General features: G+C 39.4%; 1 protein-coding gene across 2 annotated transcripts in view; it reads left to right on the top strand.

The window, feature by feature from the left end:
• The window catches only part of LOC124596648 (regulatory-associated protein of mTOR), a 320,526-nt gene that overhangs the window by 232,706 nt on the left and 61,575 nt on the right, over window positions 1-26,245 (top strand). For both annotated transcript variants that reach the window (XM_047135883.1, XM_047135882.1), the window contains one exon: window positions 6,741-6,852. In XM_047135883.1, the coding sequence (XP_046991839.1) occupies window positions 6,741-6,852 (112 nt within the window). The remainder of the gene's footprint in view (window positions 1-6,740; window positions 6,853-26,245) is intronic.

Raw genomic sequence — 26,245 nt, 5'->3', positions numbered from 1 at the left:
GGGCCTAAGGATTTGAGTCGTCACTTGAGATCCTGCTGGATTTCTGGAATGGGATCACTGTGGCAAGGTTTGTAGGTGGAAGTATCTGACAGCTGGTGGAGTCCTTCTGCCAGGTAATCCTTGCATTTCAAAACAACAGTGATGGAGTCTTTGTCCACAGGTGGGTATTAGAAATGAAATTTTTGTAGATGACACTGCACCATGTCACCGGGCCACAACTGTTTGTGGTTGGTTTGAAGAACATTTTGAACAATTCAAATGAATGATGTGGCCACCCAGGTTGCTCAACATCAGTCCCATTGAACATTTATGGGACATGATTGAGAGGTCAGTTCATGCACAAAATCCTGCACCAGCCATGCTTTCACAATTATGGATGGCTATAGAGGCAGCGTGGCTCAGTTTTTCTGCAGGGGACTTCCAGCACATTTTTGAGTCCATAGCACATAGAGTTGTTGCACTATTCTGGACAAAAAGGAAGTCCAACATTATATTATAAGGTATCCCATACTTTTGTCACTTCAGTGTAATTCACATGGATGCCAATATAATTCATATGCTTTGAAGCCTCAGGTGAAACAGAGTTTGATGAACTGTTGCTAGAGGCGTTTGCTTGGTTGCCCATATAGTTGATGGTAAGCTGTTCTGGTGTGGCATACACGCTCACCTTTGTACATCATCACAGCTTAGGCATTAATGGCCAGATGGACCTTAAATAGTTTTCGCCACAGACTGATACTGAAGCCATTTGTGCATTTGTGGTTTCATTACATGCATGCAAACAGTTCAGAAACTTCAGTTTCAGAAAGAAAAAGCAGTAGCTATAAATCAGTTTTGATTCACTAAGGCCCTGTATTCTGTAGGTCTGAAATATAATGACACTGATATTCCTCAATGAGTCTTTCACTCTTTGGCTGAGTACATGTCATAATGGAACGTAATAACAGATTAAAATTATGTTTTATACTTTCTCCTACAGGTGCTAGTCTATGAAAATATACACAAACCATTAAAATTGCCTGGGTAACTCATGGCTGCTCAAAAGCAAAGTTATGTGTTTGAGTATCAGTTTGACACGTAGTTTTAATCTGTCTGAAAATTTCAATTCCCAGATTGTTTACCATGTTGTAACACCTTTGGAATATAGGACTGTCCAAATAGTAAATTAGTAAAACAGTTTTTGGGAGAAGATTTGTGTTAATGTAATATGTTAGTATGACCAACATGGAATATATGCCAGTAAAGGTGAGATAATTTTATTTATGTGTCTGTGATTTTAGTCCAGAAAATAGATATTCCAAATTTGTGTGTGAGATGCAAAATTATTGCAGGGTGGGTTAGGGAAACATAATATGATATTTATGTTTGACATAGTGTCAGGTGTTGGAGGTATTCTGAAGGTTATATTATTATTGAAGAATAAAGTTGCCATGATAGCTAGTAATTCTTTTTATTCCTGTTACTGGCTTTGACTGCTCTCCACAGCCGTCATTGAATCCGATGATGACAACATAGATCTATCGAAACCGGTAATATAATAAAAAGAATTACTAGCGATCTTGGCAAACTTGATTCTTCAAGAATAATATAATGTGATATGTCAAAGTTTAGAAGTTTTGCTTGTTAATTGGTTTGATGTGAACCAAATTTTAGATGTGACCCTCAACAAGACTAAGGTTAACAGTGAGGAAGCTGGCTTGTGACCTGGAGAAGGATCAGTTGACCTGGCAAGTGGAGTAGTATGAGGGTTGATTCAAACGTAAGGTTCCCTTATTTTTTAGAAATAGAAATAAATGTTTATTTTTATTGATTTACATCATTCTAATGCATAAACATTGATATATTTTTCTATGTAATTTCCATTTCCATTCAAGCATTTTTGGAGATGGTGCCAGTTGTATCACCATGTCACAGAACTCCCCTGCCGACCCATTCAGGAAGCACATAAACTCTTGCATGACTTCATCGTCCACCCGAAAGCAGAGTCCACCAAGTGTTCCTTCTATTTTGGTAACAACTGGTAATCACTCGGGCCTAGGTCCAGCCTTCAGGTGGGGTGGAGAATTACAGTCCAATGAAATCCTTTGGTCCTGGGTTTCACGACAGGCTTGGGGTCAAGTGTTATCTTGAAGCAGCATCACCCCTTTGCTGAAGCAGTATCACTCCTTTGCCCAGTTTCCTCTCTGGCAGTTCTGGATCACCCGTCTGAATTTCTTTAGCATGTAGCAATACCTGTCTAAGTTTATTGTCATTCCAAGAGGCATAAATTCGGTCAGCAACATACTTTGTGGATCCAGAATACAATCATCATCACTTTGCCAGTAGACTCTGTTTGTTTAAACTTTTTTGGCATAGGCAAAGATGAATGTCCCCATCTTGATGATTGTTGTTTTGTTTCAGGTATGAAATGAAACACACATTTCATTGTCCATGAAGATTGAGTCCAACACTATCTCCCTCTTATCACTACGTTGTTGAAGAAATTGATGGGCACAGTTGACACGTTGCTACTTGTCATCTTCTGTAAGCATTTGTGAGGCCCACCATGCACACACTTTCTGATATGCCATTTTTTCAGACAACATTCTCTCACTGAGCTGACAGCAATCTCAGAAACCTGGAGACCTAGTTCATGGATGGTAATCTTCACTTTTCGACCAGTAGTCTCATGACCTTTTTGACAGTCTCGTATGAAATGGAGTCTTCCACTTGGTCTTCATTGTGAATGTCCATGCAACCAGCAGTGAACTCCCTACACCATTTGTGCACATGTTGAATGACCATACACTTTCACCATAAACTTTATGCAATTGACGATGAATGTCTATAGGTGGAACCCCTTTCGCATTTAAAAGCCAAATAACTGCACAGATTTTACAACTGATGGCAGCGGCGATCAGGACTTCCATCACAGGCAGCTCCTAGGCAAACACTGAACGGTGGAGAAAAGGAGGAAAGGTTGGGATCAAGAGTGGGTGAGCTGCTGCACATCACAGTGTTGCCAGATTTTGCGTAACACCTCTCCCTGCAGGTTTACTGCTTTGGCAACCTTACTTTTGAATCAACCCTTATATTTCTTCACCATGATGTAAGATCATGGGAAGATTAGCCACCCATTTATACACATAGTTTGACATGGATTCCAAACCATGGTTTCAGAGTTTTTCATATCAACAAATTCTGTCAGCAGTGAAAAAAGTAATAAGTGACAGATAAAAACCCTAGGACTAATTAGAGTTTGAACCTGATACCTGTAGATCCATAGTCTGACACTTAACAATTGAACCACCAAGCCACTTTTAGAAGTTATGAGTACAAATTAAATTAGCTCGTGTGACAGTGAAAGATTTATTGATTTACTATAACAAAGAAAACAATCAATTTTTGGCAATATAATGTAACTGGATGGATAAAAAGTCTATTCACCAAACAGCAGCAGAGCACACACATAAGATAAAGTTATAATTAGTTAAGCTTTTGGAGCCTGTGCTGAAAGGGAAGGAAGAGGAATGAAGGAAAAGAACTGGAGAGGTCTAGGAAAAGGGATAGATTTTGCAAAAGTCACCCAAAACTGCTGATCAGGAGAGACTAACCTTCTCATCCTGTCCATAAGTCTCCCCTAACCTGCAGCTCTGGGTGACTTTTCCAAGATCTAGTCCTTTTCCTAAATCTCTCTGTCCCTTTTCCTAGAGCTCTCTAGCCCTTTTCCGTTATCCTTATACCTTCCCCTTCAAACCCTGTGCCTGAAGGAGGAGCCACTGGCTCCAAAAGCTTGCCTGGTTATAACATTCTTTTATGTGTGTGTTCTGCCGCCGCTTGGTGAGTAGATATTTTATCTATTGTATCATTATCTTTATCCTGATGTTAGTGTCCACTTAATGTGTGCTACTTCCATAGAAGAAAACGTGATTGTTAAAGCTTGAAGTTCAATGATCATTTGCAAATATACCTACAACTAATATCAAACAATGGAAAATCCAAGATGGACTAATGACAATATTATGGAAAAGAGATTGCTACTCACACATAGTGTAGATGTTGAGTCACAGACAGGCACAATGAAAAGACTGCTTAATGAGTAAACTATTGGCCAAAAGGCCTTCTTCTGTATTAGACAGCATACACACATACATTCATGCAAATACAACACACATACACATGACCACTGTCTCTGGCTGCCGAGATCAGACTGCGAGCAACAGTGCATGATGGGAGAAGAAATCCAGGTGGTAGGGGTAAGGAGGAGGCTGGGTTGGGGAGGGGGTGGTTAGCAGGGTGGGATTGGGGGATGGTAAAATGCTGCCTTTGAGAGCATATAGTGTGGTATCTCGTCCTATATGCTTCCTGAAACAGCACTTTAATGTCCTCCACCCCACCCTACATGCTGTCCCTGGTATCTTGTCCCTATATGTTCCCACAAACAAACACTTTACCATCTCCAGCCCTACCTTGCTATCCCTCCCCCTCCCCGCCCCAGCCTTCTCCTTACCCCCACCACTGTGGACTTAAATGCGAGATGCTTATAACACTTTCCACAACGAAACTTTGTCTCGAAACCTGACAGAAAATCCAAAAAGATTCTGGTCGTATGTTAAGTATGTTAGCGGGCAAGAAACAGTCAATGTCTTCTCTGCGTGATAGCAATGGAGATACTATCAAAGACAGTGCTGCCAAAGCAGAGTTACTAAACACAGCCTTCTGCAATGCCTTCACAAAAGAAGACGAAATAAATATTCCAGAATTTGAATCAAGAACAGCTGCCAACATGAGTAATGTAGAAGTAAATATCCTCTGAGTAGTGAAGCAACTTAAATCACTTAAGCAAGTCTTCTGATCCAGACTGTATACAGATTAGGTTCCTTTCCGAGAATGCTGATGCACATTATCTCCATACTTAACAATCATATACAACAGTTTGCTCGACGAAATATCCTTGCCCAAAGACTGGAAAGTTGCATAGGTCACACCAATATTCAAGAAAGGTGATAGGAGTAATCCACTTAATTATAGGCCCATATCGTTAATGTCGATATGCAGCAGGATTTTGGAACATATGATGTGTTTGAACATTATGAATTACCTCTAAGTAAACGGTCTATTGACACACAGTCAACATGGGTTTAGAAAATGTTGTTCTTGTGAAACACAACTAGCTCTTTATTCGCATGAAGTGTTGAGTGCTATTGACAAGGGGTTTCATATCAATTCCATATTTCTGGAAGGCTTTTGACACTGTACCACACAAGCGGCTTGTAGTGAAATTGTATGCTTATGGAATATCGTCTCAGTTATGTAACTGCATTTGTGATTCCCTGTCAGAGAGATCACAGTTCATAGTAATTGATGGAATGTCATTGAGTAAAACGGAAGTGATTTCTGGTGTTCCCCAAGGTAGTGTTGTAGGCCCTTTGCTGTTCCTTAAGTACATAAACGATTTGGGCGACAGAATGAGCAGCCGTCTTAGGTTGTTTGCAGATGATGCTGTCATTTATTGACTAATTGCAAAATGATTTAGAAAAGATATCTGAATGGTGTGAAAATTGGCAGTTGACCCTAAATAACGAGAAGTGTGAGGTCATCCACATGATTGCTAAAAGGAATCCGTTAAACTTTAGTTACACAATAAAGCAGTCTAATCTAAAGGCTGTACATTCAACTAAATACCTAGGAATTACAATTACAAACAACTTAAATTGGAAGGAACACACAGAAAATGTTGTGGGGAAGGCTAACCAAAGACTGCGTTTTATTGGCAGGACACTTATAAAGTGTAACAGATCTACTAAGGAGACTGCCTACACTACACTTGTCCATCCTCTTTAAGAATACTGCTGTGCAGTGTGGGATCCTTACCAGATAGGACTGACGGAGTACATCAAAAAAGTTCAAAGAAGGGCAGCACATTTTGTATTATTGCGAAATATGGGAGAGGGTGTCACTGAAATGACATCATTAAAAGAAAGGAATTTTTCATTGCGATGGAATCTTCTCACGAAATTCCAATCACAATCTTTCTCCTCTGAATGTGAAAATATTTCGTTGACACCGACCTACATAGGGAGAAACGATCACCATGATAAAATAAGGGAAATCAGAGCACGTACGGAAAGATATAGGTGTTCGTTCTTTCTGCATGCTATACGAGATTGGAATAATAGAGAATTGTGAAGGTGGTTAACCCTCTGCCAGACACTTAAATGTGATTTGTAGAGTATTGATGTAGATGTAGACATAGACATAGATGTAGATAAATGAGAGACAGTGGTCTTGTGTTTGAGTTGTTGTTGTGTGTGTGTGTGTGTGTGTGTGTGTGTGTGTGTGTCACACTATAAACCCGGTTCACTACCAAGTTGGTCTTAAAATGTTTTTCTATCTCTTACTCTGACTTTCACATCTGCAGATCCTTTGTATGTAAGAAAAAAATCAAGAAGCAACATGATGCATGTAGCACTTATACTCTAGGAACTATAATAATTGACGTGGTTAGCAGGTTGAAGGAAGGAAGGTAGATGCTTACCATATGCCATAAAGTCATAGTTAACACAGTACTGTGATATTCGAACAAACCTTCAGATTGACTCATTCATGTAAAAATAGAAATTATTATTATTATATTATTATTATTATTATTATTTAATTTTCTTGTTTGCCACATGAAAGATTGTGTGAATTGCATTAAACATGTGGAAATTTTATTGTAAAATTTGTATATTTTCTAACACAAAATTAAATTATTTCAGTGGAGAATCTCCACCTACATCAACAGCATCAACTACGTCAACTATTGAACTTCATAAATTTTCTAGTTCAAGAACACATACACCTCGACCTCGGAGGGTATTGCATAACACAGTGAGTAGTCTGTTGTAAGACAAATTATACAAGCTATGAAACTGATTGGAAAATTAAGAGTAACACTAAATTTTGTTAAAAATAATTTTACTCTAACGTATTACATTGTTGCCGCAAACTCTGATGCCATCATTTTGCTGTACTAGTTAGTGCCACTGGCATGCTATGGGTCATCGATTCAAAAAAAAATTGTACTGAAACATTAAGTGAACGGGTGTGTGTGTGTAAACACTAACCATAAACTGATAGTGACAAGGCATATTTTAACTATTAGTATACACTGCCACAAAGATGGCATGCAACAAACATGAAACTGGTGTGAAGTGTACTGTGTGCGTGGATATGCAGATGATTAGCATTTCAGTGCAGTTGTGAAGTGTTGGTAGGAGTGATGCCATCTACATTTTGTACATAAGGAAAGATTACACAGTGGATTTCGCATTCAGAAATTGCATTTGAATATCACAAGATACTGTTATATCTCATGTAATGTAACAAAACAGAAAACCCTTTGAATATTAATCTAACGTGTTCAAGTAACAAAAGTGAAGGAACCCTGATATGTCTCACTGATATCTCAAGCATGTACGTTTAAAGGTAACTGAAACCAAGAATATTTAACTTTTCCCGTGATTCCTTGAGTATTATGCCAACACAGATCGCAATACCTATAAATCTTTACCACAAACACACTTGTTACTTGGGATTTCCTACTGCCTGCAAACTTAATGATGGCACTGCATAACATGCATACTTTCACAACTTATGGTAATAATCTACATGAGAAATGGCATAAAAAAGGCAATATGCAAATGAAATGTTACACTAAGAAACAACAGAATTAGACTTATATGGCAGTGGCATTTTTCAACAAGGTAATGCACCATATCACAAGGCCAGGAGTGTGACAGAGTGGTTCAAGGAACACAGTGGCAAGTTCCAGTTGATGTGCTGGCCCTACAACTCACCACGTCCGAACCCAATCGTACCCATCTGGGATGTGATTCAATGTGCTGTCAGACCTTATTGCCCCAATCCCCGGAATGTATGGGAATTAGGTGCCTTGGGTGCAGGTGTGGTGCCAGCTCCCTCCAGCAATCTACCAAGGTCTCATTGCTTCCATCCTATGACACGTTGCCACAGTTATCCATGGCAAAGATGGACATGCCAGCTATTAGATAGGCGGTCAGAGTGTTCCGGCTGATCAGTGTATGCTCACAAAAATCATACTGTGACTGGCACATTATACATTCTGAAAATCACTTCATGGTGAGAAAGTGCATCAGTGTATTTCTAGTTCAGTTTGACAGTCCACAATATGCACAATACAGTCTGTGTGTTTCAGGCTAGATACTGAACACCACTTGCCTATCTGCACGTTGTAGTTCCGTTTAATGTCCTGAATATCAGTTCAGAATGAGAAACAGTGCAACATGTTTGATTATTAGTTTCTTTGTCCATGGTACACACTGAAATCAAATCACCGATCACTAATAAAACTGTTTTTTAACATTGGCCAAGAAAACAACACACTTCCACTCAAGATGCACAACAGTCCTCTCCCTTTCTCACTCTACAGATTCTTTGTTGGTGTTCCTTTATCAACTTATTGACATATTTCTACAGCTCAACACATCTTGCTTTCCATTACACTGAGTACAGTGCTGGAATCAAGTTATGCTATAAATCGAATTAAAATTTGCGAGAGTCTGTAATTTTCAATTGATTGCATAGATTAGTAATAAGAGATGGACTGAGGAATTACAGCACCTTAAAACAAAGTAACAAGCATAAATCCCACAACAATTGTAGCTAGAGGTATGGACGAATAGAAATGGAAACTTTGTATGCAAGGATTTGAGAAAAGAAAAACATGCAGTAAGAGCAAGAAAGTGAACATTGGGGTTCTATGCAAAATGCCAACTATATAATATTTTGTTGTATAACAATGTAGGGTAGATGTATTTTCTTCTTTCATAGACTTTATCGTGTTATTTGTACTACTGGTGAAATAATTTCGGAGCAATAAGGTTATTCTTGTGTTTCTTCGTGATAATGGAAATTTGTATTCGGTTTTGTGTGTGCTCCCACGATGACTACAATCTTTTAAGCTATGTTGAAGTACATGAATGCAAAGGGTACACAACATATTCCATTCCTGATACAAGACGACTGCCAGATTTGCAAATAAAATACATGTTTATTCAGTAGGTGACCGGTTTTAAGTTAATACCCATTTTCAAACCACCCAAGGCTTGCAAAGCTAAACATATGTCCAAAATAACATTAAAAATGCTGAAATATAGGTGTTAGCATATTCTATTTTATTTTGGATGTCCATTTAACTTGGCGACTTATGGTTGGTCCAAAAATGAGTATTAACCCAAAACCAATCGTCTACTGAATAAACATTTATTTTATTTGCAGCTCTGGATGTCTTTTGCATCATAATTCAATAACAGTTACTGTCCCATAACATCCGGCATGCTGAAATGGAGGATGGGGAGGGGATGTGAAGACAAAACTCTAGAATTATATAAATTTTTATTTTTTCCTTTTTCCATACTTTTCTCTTTCCTTGTATTATGCTTTCTTTTCTTAGTATGTTGGAAGATTCTTTATAGTATGGAATTTATAACTTTGTTTCTTTGAGCAATTCTGTTTCTGTATACACCATTAGTTGCTACGAATGGATTTGCAATTTTTATTTTTCTGATGTATGTTTGCACATTTATTAACGTGTTATTTAAAGTTATATTTCAGACAAATTTAGAAGAAAAATCAACTCTCTCTACACTTCAGTTCATTTCCATTACTGGATCCCAAGAACACATTGGAAAAGACACTCCCCTCATCACATTCACTATTTTTGCTGGTGCCATTCTTGCTTTATATAGTTTCTCAAGGGTAAATTTCTTCATTGATTTTATTATAATCCACATAGAATAGCAGAAGATACTGGCTACTTCAAATAGACCTTTGTACACATCAAAAAACATTGTTATCTCATTATTTATTTGTTGGTTTTTCATACATCTTTACTAATACCAGATCCCTCATGTCAATATCAACACCTTTTATTTTATCACCACAACCTTTCCTCTTCTCTGGCAATTTCTTTTCTGTCAGTTTGATCACTCTCTTCTTTTTCTCATCCCTACTCAGCCCATCCCTAGGAGGAAGAGGGAGTTTCCTGTCCACAAAACTTACAGGTCTCTCACCTTTCATAATGTCATAAGGAGTAAACCATATTTTATCATGAACTACACTATTCATTACTTTCTCAGTGTTCCCTTCCACATTTTTCCAAGCACTATGGTTGTTGCTGCATTATATGCAGCATAGTTTGCCAATTTCTCTCATGTAACAGTCAACAGGATTTCCTGCCGAATGTTAAGTTGAAGTATATATCACTGTTACTCCCTCACTGGTAAGATGTTCTTTACATCTTTTGCATGTATGTTGTGATCCATTCTTGAAAAATATGGCTTTTTCACAAAATGGTCATTTTATAGCTTATTCAAGATTGCTTTGCCAGGTACCTTTCACTGAGGGTAGGTCATCATAAATTTATTTAATACCTCCAACACTACAAAAATATAGGCAAAACTTCCTTTTGTTTTTGCCAAAGGGCCACAAAAATCCCCAGATAACAATTCCATTAAATCATTTTGTTTAATGCTGTGCGTAGGAAGTCTGCACATTTGGTTGCTAACTTTGATTCTTGGCATTTATCACAATGTCCAAAACTCAAATGAATGTGATCGATTACTTCATCTATGTAGTCAGTGGGTCAACACACCTTCTAGTCTTTTAAACTTTAATTGCTTTGCCTAAACAGTGCTCCACCATATACCATGTAATACTTTGGCAATTTATTGTTACTGTCCTTCCTAACTAAGTCCCTTTTGATCATCTTCCATTTCTCATCCTTATTCTGATGTCCTATCAGGTTTTTGTACATACTTCCAGTTTTCTTCTCTCCCTGAACTACCTGTATATAGAACAGCTTTACATGTTCCTCGCCTATATCATGTCCTACTTCATTACCCTCATCTGTCGTGTGTGTATGGGGGGGAGGGGGGGGGGGGGAGAGGATGGAGGGTGGGCTTAAGTGTGAACTACTTCATGTAATATGTCCTGTTCAATATCACTCCATGTCCAATCATTAAACTTAATTTTGGATTTACATATTTCTCTGATTTATTCAGGACTGAACAAAAAGATGCCAACTCTTTGTCTTTGCCAATGATGAAAACATACCGTATTTACTCGAATCTAAGCCGCACTTTTTTTCCGGTTTTTGTAATCCAAAAAACCGCCTGCGGCTTAGAATCGAGTGCAAAGCAAGTGGAAGTTCTGAAAAATGTTGGTGGGAGCCACCACAATTAACTTTTGCCGTCGAATATATGTAGCGCTACACAGGCATGCTTTGTAGCCACAAAGATAAATACTGGCACCAGATCTTCTGCGTCAGTAAATAAATTAAAAAAAAAAAAAAAAAAAAAGTCGAAGACGAGCTTTTTTCTCCGCCCCGAGTTTCGATCACTGCATTTTCATACATTATCCCGCGAAGTAAATACAAATTCCATATTGTTCATCTTCGAATGTAGCAGCATTTCAATGTACTATGAAAATGGTTCATGGTGTGGGTTCCTGTAGTCATGTCCTAGTTCATGAACCACGGGCAACGTATGAGTGGCCAAGTAAGTGGTCCCGACAGTCGGGATACCAGTTACTTTGGAATAAGGCTGGGCATCTCGGACATATTCTGAGTCGTGGTCACCTTTGTGCTCATACGGCAAAGACTACCAAATCCACCGGTTAGTCCCTCAGCCGTTAGGGGTAAAACCCAATGGGACTCGGGGCAAGTAAGGCTAGCAACCTGCTTCCCTGGTACTTTAAATATGATGCTGGCAACAATCAGAGCAAAATGCCTCGGACCTTTGGAGGTGACGGAGTCCCACCTCTAACTGACAAACCAGGGACTCCTAAGATACGACTTGGCAAACAAATGGTAATGAGATGGGGAGCTATTAATATCAATGGGGGCTACTCCTGGAAGAAGGTAGAGCTGGCAGAGGCTGCAAGTAAGATGGGGCTGGACGTTTTAGCTGTTAGTGACATTCGGGTAAGGGGTGAGAAAGAAGAAGAAGTGGGAGAATACAAGGTCTACTTGTCAGGAGTCAAAGCAGGAATAGCACAATGGGGTGTAGGGCTTTACATCAGGAAAGAAATGGAACCCAGCGTAGTTGCAATAAGGTATGTAAACGAATGACTGATGTGGATAGATTTGACAGTGTCTAGCAAGAAAATTAGGATTGTGTCAGTATATTCGCATTGTGAAGGGACTGATCAAGATAAGATGGATAGTTTTTATGAGGCACTCCGTGATGTAGTTGTTAGAGTAAAGGACAAGGACAGTGTTCTGCTCATGGGTGATTTTAACGCCAGGATTGGAAATCGAACAGAAGGGTATGAAAAGGTTATGGGTAAATTTGGAGAGGATATGGAGGCCAACAGGAACGGGCAGCAACTCTTGGATTTCTGTGCCAGTGTGGGCTTAGTAATCACAAACTCCTTTTTTAAACATAAGAACATTCAGAGGTATACTTGGGAAGGCAGGGAAACCAGATGTGTCATTGACTATATAATAACTGATCAGGAATTCAGGAAGGCTGTGAGGGACACACGTGTATTCAGGGTATTCTTTGATGACACTGATCATTATTTAATCTGCAGTGAAATTGGGATTGCGAGGCCGAAAAGTGCAGGAGGTCAGGTCCATATGTAGGAGGATAAGAGTGGAGAAACTTCAGGATAAGGAAATCAGGCACAAGTACATAACAGCGATCTCAGAAAGGTACCAGTTAGTTGAATGTAGTCAATTACAGTCATTGGAAAAGGAATGGACAAGGTACAGGGAAACAGTACTAGAAGTGGCTAAAGAATGTCTTGGAACAGTAGTGTGTAAAAGTAGGAGGAAGCAAACAGCTTGGTGGAATGATACAGTCAAGGCAGCCTGTAAAAGGAAAAAGAAGGCGTATAAAAAATGGCTACATGCTAGAACTCAGGTAGACAGAGAAAGTTAAGTTGAAGAAAGAAACAAAGCCAAACAGATAATTGCAGCATCCAAGAAGAAATCTTGGGAAGACTTTGGAAACAGGTTGGAGACATTGGGTCAAGCTGCTGGAAAACCATTCTGGAGTGTAATTAGCAGTCTTCGAAAGGGAGGTAAGAAGGAAATGACAAGTATTTTGGACAGGTCAGGAAAGCTGCTGGTGAATCCTGTGGATGCCTTGGGCAGATGGAGGGAATATTTTGAAGAGTTGCTCAATGTAGGTGAAAATGCGATCAGTGATGTTTCAGATTTCGAGGTAGAATCGGATAGGAATGATGATGGAAATAGGATCACGTTTGAGGAAGTGGAGAAAATGGTCAATAGATTGCAGTGCAATAAAGCAGCTGGGGTGGATGAAATTAAGTCGGAACTCATCAAGTACAGTGGAATGTCAGGTCTTAAATGGCTACACAGGATAATTGAAATGGCCTGGGAGTCGGGACAGGTTCCATCAGACTGGACAAAAGCAGTAATCACACCAATCTTTAAACATGGAAACAGAAAAGATTGTAACAACTACAGAGGTATCTCTTTAGTCAGCGTTGTGGGTAAAATCTTCTCAGGTATTGTTGAAAGGAAAGTGCGAGTATTAGTTGAGGACAAATTGGATGAAAATCAGTGTGGGTTTAGGCCTCTTAGAGGTTGTCAGGACCAGATCTTTAGCTTACGGCAAATAATGGAGAAGTGTTATAAGTGGAACAGGGAATTGTATGTATGCTTTATAGATCTAGAAAAGGCATATGACCGGGTTCCTAGGAGGAAGTTATTGTCTGTTCTACAAGATTATGGAATAGGAGGCAAACTTTTGCAAGCAATTAAAGGTCTTTACATGGATAGTCAGGCAGCAGTTAGAGTTGACGGTAAACTGAGTTCATGGTTCAGAGTAGTTTCAGGGGTAAGACAAGGCTGCAACCTGTCTCCACTGTTGTTCATATTATTTATGGATCATATGTTGAAAACAATAGACTGGCTGGGTGAGATTAAGATATGTGAACACAAAATAAGCAGTCTTGCATATGCGGATGACTTAGTTGTGATGGCAGATTCGATTGAAAGTTTGCAAAGTAATATTTCAGAGCTAGATCAGAAATGTAAGGACTATGGTATGAAGATTAGCATCTCCAAAACGAAAGTAATGTCAGTGGGAAAGAAATATAAACGGATTGAGTGCCAAATAGGAGGAACAAAGTTAGAACAGGTGGACGGTTTCAAGTACTTAGGATGCATATTCTCACAGGATGGCAACATAGTGAAAGAACTGGAAGCGAGGTGTAGCAAGGCTAATGCAGTGAGCGCTCAGCTACGATCTACTCTCTTCTGCAAGAAGAAAGTCAGTACCAAGACTAAGTTATCTGTGCACCATGCAATCTTTCGAACAACTTTGTTGTATGGGAGCGAAAGCTGGGTGGATTCAGGTTACCTTATCAATAAGGTTGAGGTTACGGATATGAAAGTAGCTAGGATGCAGGTACTAGTAGATGGGAACAATGGCAGGAGGGTGTCCACAATGAGGAAATCAAAGAAAAACTGGGAATGAACTCTATAGATGTAGCAGTCAGGGCGAACAGGCTTAGATGGTGGGGTCATGTTACACGCATGGGAGAAGCAAGGTTACCCAAGAGACTCATGGGTTCAGCAGTAGAGGGTAGGAGGAGTTGGGGCAGACCAAGGAGAAGGTACCTGGATTCGGTTAAGAATGATTTTGAAGTAATAGGTTTCACATCAGAAGAGGCACCATGTTAGCACTGAATAGGGGATCATGGAGGAATTTTATAAGGGGGGCTATGCTCCAGACTGAACGCTGAAAGGCATAATCAGTCTTAAATGATGATGATGATGATGATGATGATGATGATGATGATGATGATGAAAATCCGACTGGCAAGACTGTTTAGGATGTTTGTCAATATGGTCAACTCTACTTGTCAATATGGCTAACTCTACGTTATGAATTTTTTCCTACCTGTGAGAAGAGATGGTTGCTAATAGGAACTTTTATGAATTGTGAATCACATGCAGTATTCTCTTCACCATAAGAATAATACGAATATAAACATTTTGCCATGTATTGTTTCGTGTTTGCTCCTATCTCATTTAAATCCTGTCTGCCTAATAAACTATGAAACTAGAGTGAGACAATAGCAAACGCGGCAGAATATACATATCATGTCATGTTTATATTCATATTATTCTTATGCCTAATAGTGATACAGTCAGAAATAAAGCACAGCAATTGACTAGATTTTTGAATCTAAGATGACTCTAATTTCTGAGCAGAACGTAATCTACTAGAGAGGCGCCTGCAAAGATTTTCAAACGGAGAAAAATTTTCGCTAAACTCTCTTTCAGAACATCTTCTATCATACGCAGTCTATTATTTGGTTCTTGTTGATCATTATCAAAGAAAGCAGCAGTGTAAGTAACAACAAATACCAGTCTCTTGCCATTGTTTCACTAATGAGACCTGTCCTCTCTTATTTTATTTTTTTTAATTGTAAGCGGCGGTAGCCGGCACAAAAGCAAGCCATGCCACGAGCAGCAACAGGCCATAAACACGCACTATCATAATGTGACAAACATTGCATGACACAGTACAGTAATGCATTTTCAGCTTAGAGTGACGTAAACACCTATAACAAAGAAATCGGCACTTATCAGATCAAAGAAAAATAAGCAATCAATTCAAACCAGACGAAGCACGTGAAAAAGGAAGGGTTACCGTATAAATACGGACGGAGCACCTGACGCATAGCAATGGCTACCTGGTAAAGCTTAACTGCTAAGCTTATGACTCGAACCAAACTACTGTAGCTGTATCGTCATTCATTCGACCTAAATTGTGTCTCATATTACAATGCACCAACTTTGTTTCGATTTGGAGATGCGGCCTAAAACTTTTCTCTCCCCTTGAATTTCGAGTCTCAAATTTCAGGTGTGGTTTAGATTCGGGAAAATTTTTTTTCCTTGATTTCGAGTCTCATTTTTCAGGTGCGGCTTAGATTCAAGTAAATACTGTAAATGTCCTCCCCAACACTTACAGCTGTTTCACTGTTCACAGAATTTGTGGTAGTCATCTCCTCAGATATTTCAGAAAATGTTACTTTGCCCTCCATATCTCCTTCCTCCGTAAAATTATTTGAAAGAAATTTATCCCATGTATTTTCTCTTCTTCCTCTTAACTACTACTATAGGGTGTCTGTTAGTTCCATTTTTTCCAGAGAGAGTCACTTTTTTTTCCCAACAGTCTTGAAAGTTTTATTGGGGATGCTCGAATGTCCCACTATTTTATGATTCAGCTTGGCTAAAGTATTTTATGCTAGCAATATACTGGACAAGTATACACACTAGGAAGCACCATTTGTACAATGTCCTTCTACAATTTTTATTTATTTACTGTTAGTATTTTGCACTGTTGGTAGTACTGATTCATGTTAAATTGTTATTTCGATAGATTTAGATATGGGTGGGCCACTCCGTGCCAAACTTCATGCAGACTGGGTGTGCGGGCTGCATGCAAGCCATGGCTTGGCCTGACTCGGCTCTGCTCCTGCCTTCCGGTACTACTCGGTGCAGCGCAACATTTAATTCAGTATTGCAGTGTGGCATTTTTTGGTTGGCACAACTCCCTACAGTTCAGAAGAATTGTGGTGTCAGCGCTGTTTACCCTTTGCTATTTTTTCATGGCATGAATGACATTCACATGTCCAGTTGCTGTTTGTACAAAAGGAGGCAGTCTAGTGACGTATTGTGACAAGCCTTTAGAAATGAATAGAAAGGACAGAAGAGAGGAATAACAGTTCTCAATATCTATTGTGCAGTCATATAAGTACATGTACTGCAAATTTGCTATGAATTTATATTGCAATACCATGCAGAAAGAATTTAAAGATTTATTTGACAATGAAAGAGCAAAAAATTCAACAGTCAGCAGATGGGATTTGTTGTTCAGTACATCAAGATGCATTTTGTGCTAAATTTACAGGCATGTAGCATGTGAAGAAATTGTTGGTATGAATAATAAAATTTTTGAATTTGCACACATTATTCCACTGTCAGATACATCAGTTTTTGATGGAGCTGAACAAAGAGTATGGAGACTTTATATATTACTGCAAACTATATTGGTTAAAATAGGAGCATGCCTTGAACAATTTTTGATTTAAAAACCACTATTGTTGAATTTATGAAGGAAAAAATAGTGCATAAACAAGAAAAAACTAGAATATCCAAAAAGGATTGTGAGCACATATTGTTAGGCCCCCCCTCCATGAACCATAGACCTTGCCGTTGGTGGGGAGGCTTGCGTGCCTCAGCGATACAGATAGCCGTGCTGTAGGTGCAACCACAATGGAGGGGTATCTGTTGAGAGCCCAGACAAATGTGTGGTTCCTTAAGAGGGGCAGCAGCCTTTTCAGTAGTTGCAGGGGCAAGAGTCTGGTTGATTAACTGATCTGGCCTTGTAACACTAACCAAAACAGCCTAGCTGTGCTGCTACTGCGAACGGCTGAAAGCAAGGGGAAACCACAGCCATAATTTTTCCCGAGGGCATGCAGCTTTACTGTATGGTTAAATGTTGATGACGTCCTCTTGGGTAAAATATTCCGGAGGTAAAATAGTCTCCCATTCAGATCTCCGGGTGGGGACTACTCAGGAGGACATCGTTATCAGGAGAAAGAAAACTGGCATTCTACGGATCAGAGCGTGGAATGTCAGATCCCTTAACTGGGCAGGTAGGTTAGAAAATTTAAAAAGGGAAATGGATAGGTTAAAGTTAGATATAGTGGGAATTAGCGAAGTTCGGTGGCAGGAGGAACAAAACTTCTGGTCAGGTGAATACAGGGTTTTTTGTTGTTGTTGTGGTCTTCAGTCCTGAGACTGGTTTGATGCAGCTCTCCATGCTACTCTATCCTGTGCAAACTTCTTCATCTCCCAGTACCTACTGCAGGCTACACCCACCACACTGCCCTCCAGTACTAAATTACTGGCTACACTCCATACAAATACTTTCAGAAACGACTTCCTAACACTTAAATCAATACTCGATGTTAACAAATTTCTCTTCTTCAGAAACGGTTTCCTTGCCATTGCCAGTCTACATTTTATATCCTCTCTACTTCGACCATCATCAGTTATTTTGCTCCCCAAATAGCAAAACTCCTTTACTACTTTAAGCGTCTCATTTCCTAATCTAATTCCCTCAGCATCATCCGACTTAATTCGACTACATTCCATTATCCTTGTTTTGCTTTTGTTGATGTTCATCTTATACCCTCCTTTCAAGGCATTGTCCATTCCGTTCAACTGCTCTTCCAAGTCCTTTGCTGTTTCTGACAGAATTACAATGTCATCAGCGAACCTCAAAGTTTTTATTTCTTCTCCATGGATTTTAAAACCTACTCCAAACTTTTCTTTTGTTCCCTTTACTGCTTGCTCAATATACAGATTGAACAGCATCAGGGAGAGGCTAAAACCCTGTCTCACTCCCTTCCCAACTGCTGATCCTGCTCTTGCTAAAATCGAAGTCATTTGTACTCAACTGTAAGCCACTTGTTGTGCTGATGTGCTGTTTTCATTCACATTCTCAAAACAACAGTCACATATGGGTGTGGTAAGATATTGCCATTGTGGACACTGATTCATAATTTAGCGGATTCACAAGTACTGCAGATGAACACCTAGCCTTGATGAAGCAAGTGCCGTTCAGGCAACTGTTGCAGTGATGTTACAACTGTCATTGTGTCTATGCTGTTGCTACTGTTTTCTGTCACAGCACCCAAAATTTATTGAAGGCCCCCAATTTTCATGGTTCCTTTTAAACTGCACATAAACCTACCTCCTCCTTATTATAAGTTACCAACCGTTTGCCTTTGTCAATGACGAAGACTTTTAACGTCCTTCCCAACACCTACATCTATTTCACTACTAATCGAATTTGTGGTAGTCACCACCACAACAATTTCAAAAAATGTTCCTTCTCCCCCTTATCTCCTACCTCCAAACCATTATGTGAAAGAAATGTATCCCCATTGTATACTTCCTTCTTCCTCTTCACTACTACTATCATCTTTGATATCTTCCTCGTCACTATTATCACTTTCATTTTCCAACACATTCTTTTCCTGCTTCTCATCTACTTTGATTCTGTCATACATCTGGAAAACATTTTGATACATCTCGCCACTGATTCCACATTACTTCTATAACTAACATCAGGTACATTCTCTTTAATCACCAGTTTTTGTCTTCCACATGTTATGTCACCAAAGTTGGTATTGCTACTATAAAGTCCCAAGTTTAATGTTTCATCATGGCATAGGTCAGAGTTCGATCCCTCCCCCCCCCCCCCCCCTCCTCCTCCCCTCGCTCCAATATGGGACCTCACTGTTGGGGGTGTTCATTTCCCTTTGGGACTCACCCATTCTGTAATCACCTCTAGTGTTACCCCTACCCTTCATCAAAGCTCTTCTTTCTCTACCTCTCACATTTATTTGGTTCACTGTGTTTGTCCAATCCCTGTTCTTGTGGTACCACACAGAATATTGTCTTCATGAAGCAAACAATTTGTTTGCCACCTACCTACATCTCTTACTGTTCAGAAAGTCTTTAATATTATTATTACGTCCTATCAGTCCACATCTCTTATTAGGAAGTGACTTCGCCATTGGTAACATATAGTATCCCTTAATTCCATGGGCTATCCAAATGTTTTAATTTACTGATCCAACTTTCACAGGACTCTCTCACATTCTCCCTATGTCTCCCGTCTTACCATGGAGCCTTCTTAAAAGCTTCTATAATATGACTTTGTTTTTCTTTAGACGAGCAATCACCCAGAAATGCTGATACGAAATCTTCAAAAGACTCATATTTATCCAGGGCATCTGCTCCTCAATCAAGATGTTTTCCCTTTAAGCAAGCATTTGGCCTTCAAATTTGACATTCCCTATGCAATCTGCAGTAAATTGACTCCTTGAGCTATTTATAAAAGAAACTGGATGTGCATCTCCATTGGGATAAAAAAACTACATTATTAGAAGTATAAATACTAGCCTTCCTTTTCTACAGTACCACTGGTGGTGCTGTAATTTTTTTTAATTTTTAACTGTCCTTTCTAAATTTCCTACCCTGTTCTTAATCCCAGGAGTGATCTCTTTAATTCCTTCTATTTCTGGCTTACTATTTTTGTTATAATCCTGTAAAATCTGTTTGCAGTAGTCCTTAATTTCAGTCTTCATTCTTTACAGTTGATATCTTGGGCTTGAATGTCTTTATCCAAGCAGTCTGCCCTTTTCTGTATGGCATTCTCAGATTTCTTTTGTTTTTATTTACTTTGAATTATGCCTCTTTAAACAGCTGATTAACTTCATCTTTAAATTTCTCAAAATCCCTTCAAGTTTGCTCATATTTTCTGCCTAGCTTGTTTCTCTCTTAATCCATCTCATTTTTAGATTCATCTACCTTTTTGCTAACAGTTTCTATCTGTCCACTCACTTTTTTCTGCCTGATCTCCATTTTCTTTTACCTTCCTTCCATTTTCTTCTGTTCTCGTTCCATTTTCTGCTTCTCTTTTAATATCTGGTTCTAATTTAATGATTGATCCTACTCCTATACTCTCCATAACATATTATGCAACTTTCTTTCCATTTTCCTGTGTTTGGAAGGTAGCTATCCATTTGTCTTTCCTTATCGTCATTTTGTTCATGGAAGAACAACAAAAGAAAGCAAAATGAAGTACACCAGCTGCTAAATTTCAAAAGTCAACCTGCAAAGTGCCATATTTCACCCACATAGCATTAAAACAACAGTGTCCTGTCACAACACTGCAACTTACGTGATGAAACAGGGCCCCCTTGAATATTATTCTAACTAGAAACGACCGTGTTCAAGTAACAAAATTGTAGGAAGCCTGAGATGCCTCGCCCACTATCACTTCCCAAGCGTATTTAACTTTTCCCAGGATTAATTGAATATTATGTCACCACAGATTGAAATAACTAGCAGTCTTTACCACACACACACACAAGTGTTATTAGTGGCTGGCTGCTGCCTCCAAACTTAATAGCGAACACTGCACGATGCATGTATTTTCCCAACTTACAGCATTAATTCGCATGAGATTGGGCCCAAAAACAAGGCTATGTGCAAATGCATAAAATAAGATTAGCAAACAAAACAAATATACATACATAGGCAATAAAAATGAATAATAAAAATAAAGACTTTGGGCTTTAGTACCACTAATAGTAATACATATTTGCAATAATGAAGATGGTATCTGAAGATGATGGCCTTGCAATAAAAAATGACATCAATGGTAGAAACTTAGTTAATGAATGGAATTAATTTCAAAGAATGAGTTTCTCTCTCTACAGAAGTGTGTGTGCACTGATATGAAACTTCCTGACAGATTAATACTGTGTACCAGACTGAGAGTTGAATGTGGGATCTTTCTTCCAGGAGTGCCAGTCCTGCAAGTTCTGTGGGAGAACTTCTGTGAAGTTTGGAAGGTTGGAAATGAAGCAATGGTGGAAGTAAAGCTGCGAGGACAGGTCATCAATCATGCTGGGATAGCTGTTGCTAAAGCATTTGCCCTCAAAACACGAAGGTCCCGAGTTTGAGTCTTGGTTTGGCACACAGTCCTAACCTGCAAGGAAGTTTTGAACATAATTTTATTTTTAATTCTGTCATTTACTGAAAATGTTAATCAAAATTATTTAGATCTTCAAACAATGGAAAATCCAGGACGGAATAATGACAATATTATGAAAAGGATAGATTGCTACTTACTGTATAGCAGGGATGTTGAGTCACGTACAGGCACAAAAAAAGATGGTCAGACAACTTATTTGACTGTCTTTTTTTGTTGTGCTTATGTTCAACTCAACATCTCCACTATAATGTGAGTAGCAATCATATTATTGTCATTATTTAGATCTTCAGTTATTTCAAAGCAATAACAATGAGAAACAAAACAGCTTCAGTACAAAAGATTTTTGTTACTAAATGCTTTCCAGTAATAGGTTGCAAGACAGCTTTTTTAACTTTTTCAAGGCAATCTCCACTTAGCTGGTATTGTTGGCGTGTCATTGTCATTTGCATTATATTGGGTGTGGAGTCTGGTAATTATTGCCATTGTACTTATCCTGTTCGTTGTGACCTTCTGTTCGTGGCTCAGCAGGACATCACAGTGTTTGTAGAATTGTCTTGCTTATCATATCCACTAATGGTGGGTTTTGAATTTGCTGTTATCCCTTCAACTGCAACTTGGAACATCTCAAGGTAGCACAGTTCACAGTAAGAAACGATATGTTTATAACTTGATTTATCAATCTGCGGCCCATGTCAAACAATCCGTACTATTCATAATACTTACTGTATACTCTCAGCAGTAATGCGGTGATTGCTCCTTGTACGAAGAGTGTGCACTAAAGTAATGCAACAGATTTTTTTCTCAGCCAATTTCAGTTGAAAAAATGTGGAATTTGTTTTGTGAGCTATTGTGGAATATTCCCACTTCAATCCCAGCAGTTTCATGAATTTCCAGCAGGTGGTGGTGCTATATGTAGCCTTCAAAATGGTGTCTGTTATGGAGGTGCATGGCAAGCAAAGCACTGTCATTGAGTGTCTTGGAGAACCAGAGCATTGCAGATATTCATAGGCACCTGCAGAATGCCAAAGAGACTTGGCAGTGACCAAAAGCATGGTGAGTCGTTGAATGAGAGGTGTCTGTCATTATCGCAACAAGGTTGCACAATCTATCCGATCTCCTGTGTCTCAGCTGGCCACTGCACACAGCTGTGACTCCCGCAATTTTGGAAAATTTGAACATGTCATTCAAGGTGATTGATGGATCACAACAAATACCTCACAGCACAACTGGACATCCCCATTGGTAGTGCTGACACAGTCGTCCAGCTGTTGGTGTACTAAAAGTTCTGTGCCTTATGGGTTCCTCATTGCCTAACAGAAGAACATAAAGAACAACAAAGGACTATCTGTGCAGAATTGCTTGCATGTTTTGGGGCTGATCATGACAATTTTTTGTTGAACATCGTCACAGACAATGAAACATGGGCATATCACTTCAACTGGAAACAAAACAGCAATCCACCTCTTCCCCAAAGAAAAAGTTCAAAGCCACACTCTCAGCAGATAAAGTCACGGTGATGACCTTCCGGGACTCTGAAGGGGTCACTAGTGCAGCAAGATGCTGGCTCCGATGTCAACCAGTAGGAGTGTACCATGATGGAATACAGGCCCTCCCAGTAACATAGCTCAAGGCCATCACATTGAATGGAGATTATGTTGAAAAATACGGTTTTGTAGCCAAAAGAGTCAGGAATAACATGGTATATTGGAATCCTGGAACAAAACCAACCTGCTTTCAGCAAAAATTTGTGTTGCCTTACTTACTGAACACCACTCATACATTCAAGATCAAGTCTTTCAATATCAGCTCATGCTGCGATCACACATTGCGTATTCAAGATCACTGTTCTCAATATCAGTTCGTGCAAGAAAGTGCATCAGTGTATTTCTAGTTCAGTTTGACAGTCCACAGTATGCACTACACAGGCTGTGTGGTTCACGCTAGATCCTGTAAGTGCGTAACATACACTCTGAGCTGTCTGTGCATTGTAGTTCTGATTAATTTCCTGAATATCAGTTCAGAATGAGAAGCAGTGGAATGTTTTTGATTATTAGTTTCTTTTCCCATGATACACATGGAAATAAAAAGACCAGTTACTGATAAAACAATTTTTTAACCTTGGCCAAGGACACAGCACCCTTGCACTCAACACGATAATTGCCACCTGCTCTCACTCTAAAGACTCTTTGCTAATGTTCCTTTATCAACCTATTGACATATTTCTACAGCTCAACACATCTTGCTTAGTGTTACACTGAGTACAACAATTTACAGTATAATTAATAATTTAAAATAACATGTTAATAATTGTGCAAACACACATTAGAAAAAGAAAAATAGTGATTCCATTCATAGCAGCTCCATGATGTGTACAGAAACAAAACTGCATTAAGAAACAAAGTTACAAAGTCCATATATACTATACCTTCCAACATACCAAGAAAAGAAAGCAGAAAACAAAGAAAGAAGAAAGCACAGGAAAAAAGAAAATTTTAAGCCACACTGTAGTGTTGTCTTCACAATATGGAGAAACCTCTGCCAGCATCTGTTGAAATTTGACTATGGCTTATCAAGACTATGGTTTATCAGTCTGCAGTGTTGCTGCATGAATTGGTAGATAATTATGACCATCATGCAACTATGTAATTGATGGGTTCAGGGAAAGGCATACTCTGTGTGATGTGGGACCTCGGTGACTCCATGTGACTGCTGCCTGAGAGAGCAGTCACATTGGTAACTCATCTGTGCAGGATCGTGCAGCCATATCACAGACCTTGACTCAGGAAATGGACACAATTAGTGTGACAATGTCTGGAGTGCCACAGACTGTCAGCACAGTAACTGATGTTGCTGCTTCTTTTGATGTGGCAGCAGTGAGAGGTGTATCCAATATGACACAGGAGTATCACCTCCTGGTCTTTTTTTTTAGGCAAGTCTTGGTTCAGGATAAAGCATCACTGAAGACACATCTGTGTGTGGAGGTTGTGAGGGGAAGAAATGTTGCCAGCTTGCATTTGCCATTGTTATAGAGACTGGAATGTTTCCTTGGTCTTTATTGCCTAATGGGAAAACAGTCTAATGGTCAATCTGCACTTCTGTATCTTGCCAGGTTTTGTGCTTCTCTTTCTTCTTTCTCATGGTTGCTGTATGATATTAATGCTGCAAGGGTCGTTGTACTGTGACACAGCTTGCTCTCCCCCCCCCCCCCCCCCCCCCTCCCTGCCCCCCCATGACTGGCTTCGATCTGTTGCGTCAGAGATGCTGAAAGAGACTTTTCTTGTTCCAGTGGAATAACATGCTCAGAGAAGTTGAACTCAATGTATTTCCTGTAATATATAACTCTATCTCCTCTTAATGAACTGACTACACGTGCCTTATATTCTAGCCAGATGTTGTCATGCATCCAATTCACACGAGACACTGAACAGTAGTACAGTAAAAACAGAACATCAGTGCCGTGATGGTTTCTTTGGTATCATGGAGATCACATGCACTCCATGCCTTTCATTTAGAGCCCCAAGGAGAAAATGACTCCACTCAGCAGGTAAAAGTGCCAGTCCGTGGCCTGCTTCACCAATAGTACAGGATCGGTACAATTCTGAGCTGCACAAACCGTTGAAAAACCTCCTGAAAGTGAGGTGCTTCCTGCTTACTGCCTTAACCCACAAACATCTCTCATTGACCAATGGATATCAAGCATGTGGAGCATCTCATTCTATGAATCACATGTTACACCTCAAGACTCAACACCTGGTGTGTTGGTATGGGGTGCCATTGGGTACATAACACGATTACTTATAGTTCACATAGCTGGTTGTCTGGGCAGGAGCCTTTACATTTCTTATGTGCTAAGACCCATGGCTGTGCACTACCTTCGAGGTTTCTGTGACATTATCATTCAACAAGATAATGCAAGAATACATATTGCCCTTGCTGTTCTGATCCACCTCATCACAGAGCGTGTTCAGCTGTTTCCCTGACCAGCATCTCATCCAGATCTCACGCCCTTTAAGAACATATAACCATAGCTTGCAGACAGACTGGCACATCGTCATGTGCCAGACACTACGCCTGATAAATGCTGGCATAGAGTTGAGCAGCATGAAAAGAATAAGCCCAATCTTCCATCCAAGCACCATTCATATCAGTGCCCATGATAGCTGTTGTTGCTGCAAGAGGTGGCAGCTTTGTGTGGTAAATTTTATAACTTTAGACTCCTAAATCAGCTTCATGTTTAATTATGTTTTCTTCCTTCTGTGTTGTATGTGCATACAATTAAAATTTCATTATTTACTGTCCTTCCTGATGTTGCAGGTGTAAGGGCCAGAAGTGTATTTCCAGAAATAATCTTTCTTTCTACAAGAGACTATTGTTAGGAGACAGACTAGAATTGAGCTGGCTAGGATTCATACTCAGACCTAGGGCCTTGCCAGTTGCAGACATGTACCTCTGCTTACTCCAGAACAACTTCAACAAACCTTACGAGACTAGCATTTTGTGTCAAGAAGTTTCAGAAAAGTGTATAGTCCACTGCAGCATAAAATATTAATTCTGGAAACAATCCCAAGGTGTAGTTAGGCTGTTCTCCACCATATCCTTTCCAATATGAGTGCTGGGAACCT

This window comes from Schistocerca americana, chromosome 2, assembly GCF_021461395.2.
Source record: "Schistocerca americana isolate TAMUIC-IGC-003095 chromosome 2, iqSchAmer2.1, whole genome shotgun sequence".
Lineage (NCBI taxonomy): Eukaryota > Metazoa > Arthropoda > Insecta > Orthoptera > Acrididae > Schistocerca > Schistocerca americana.
This window is presented reverse-complemented; position numbering and strand designations above follow the sequence as displayed.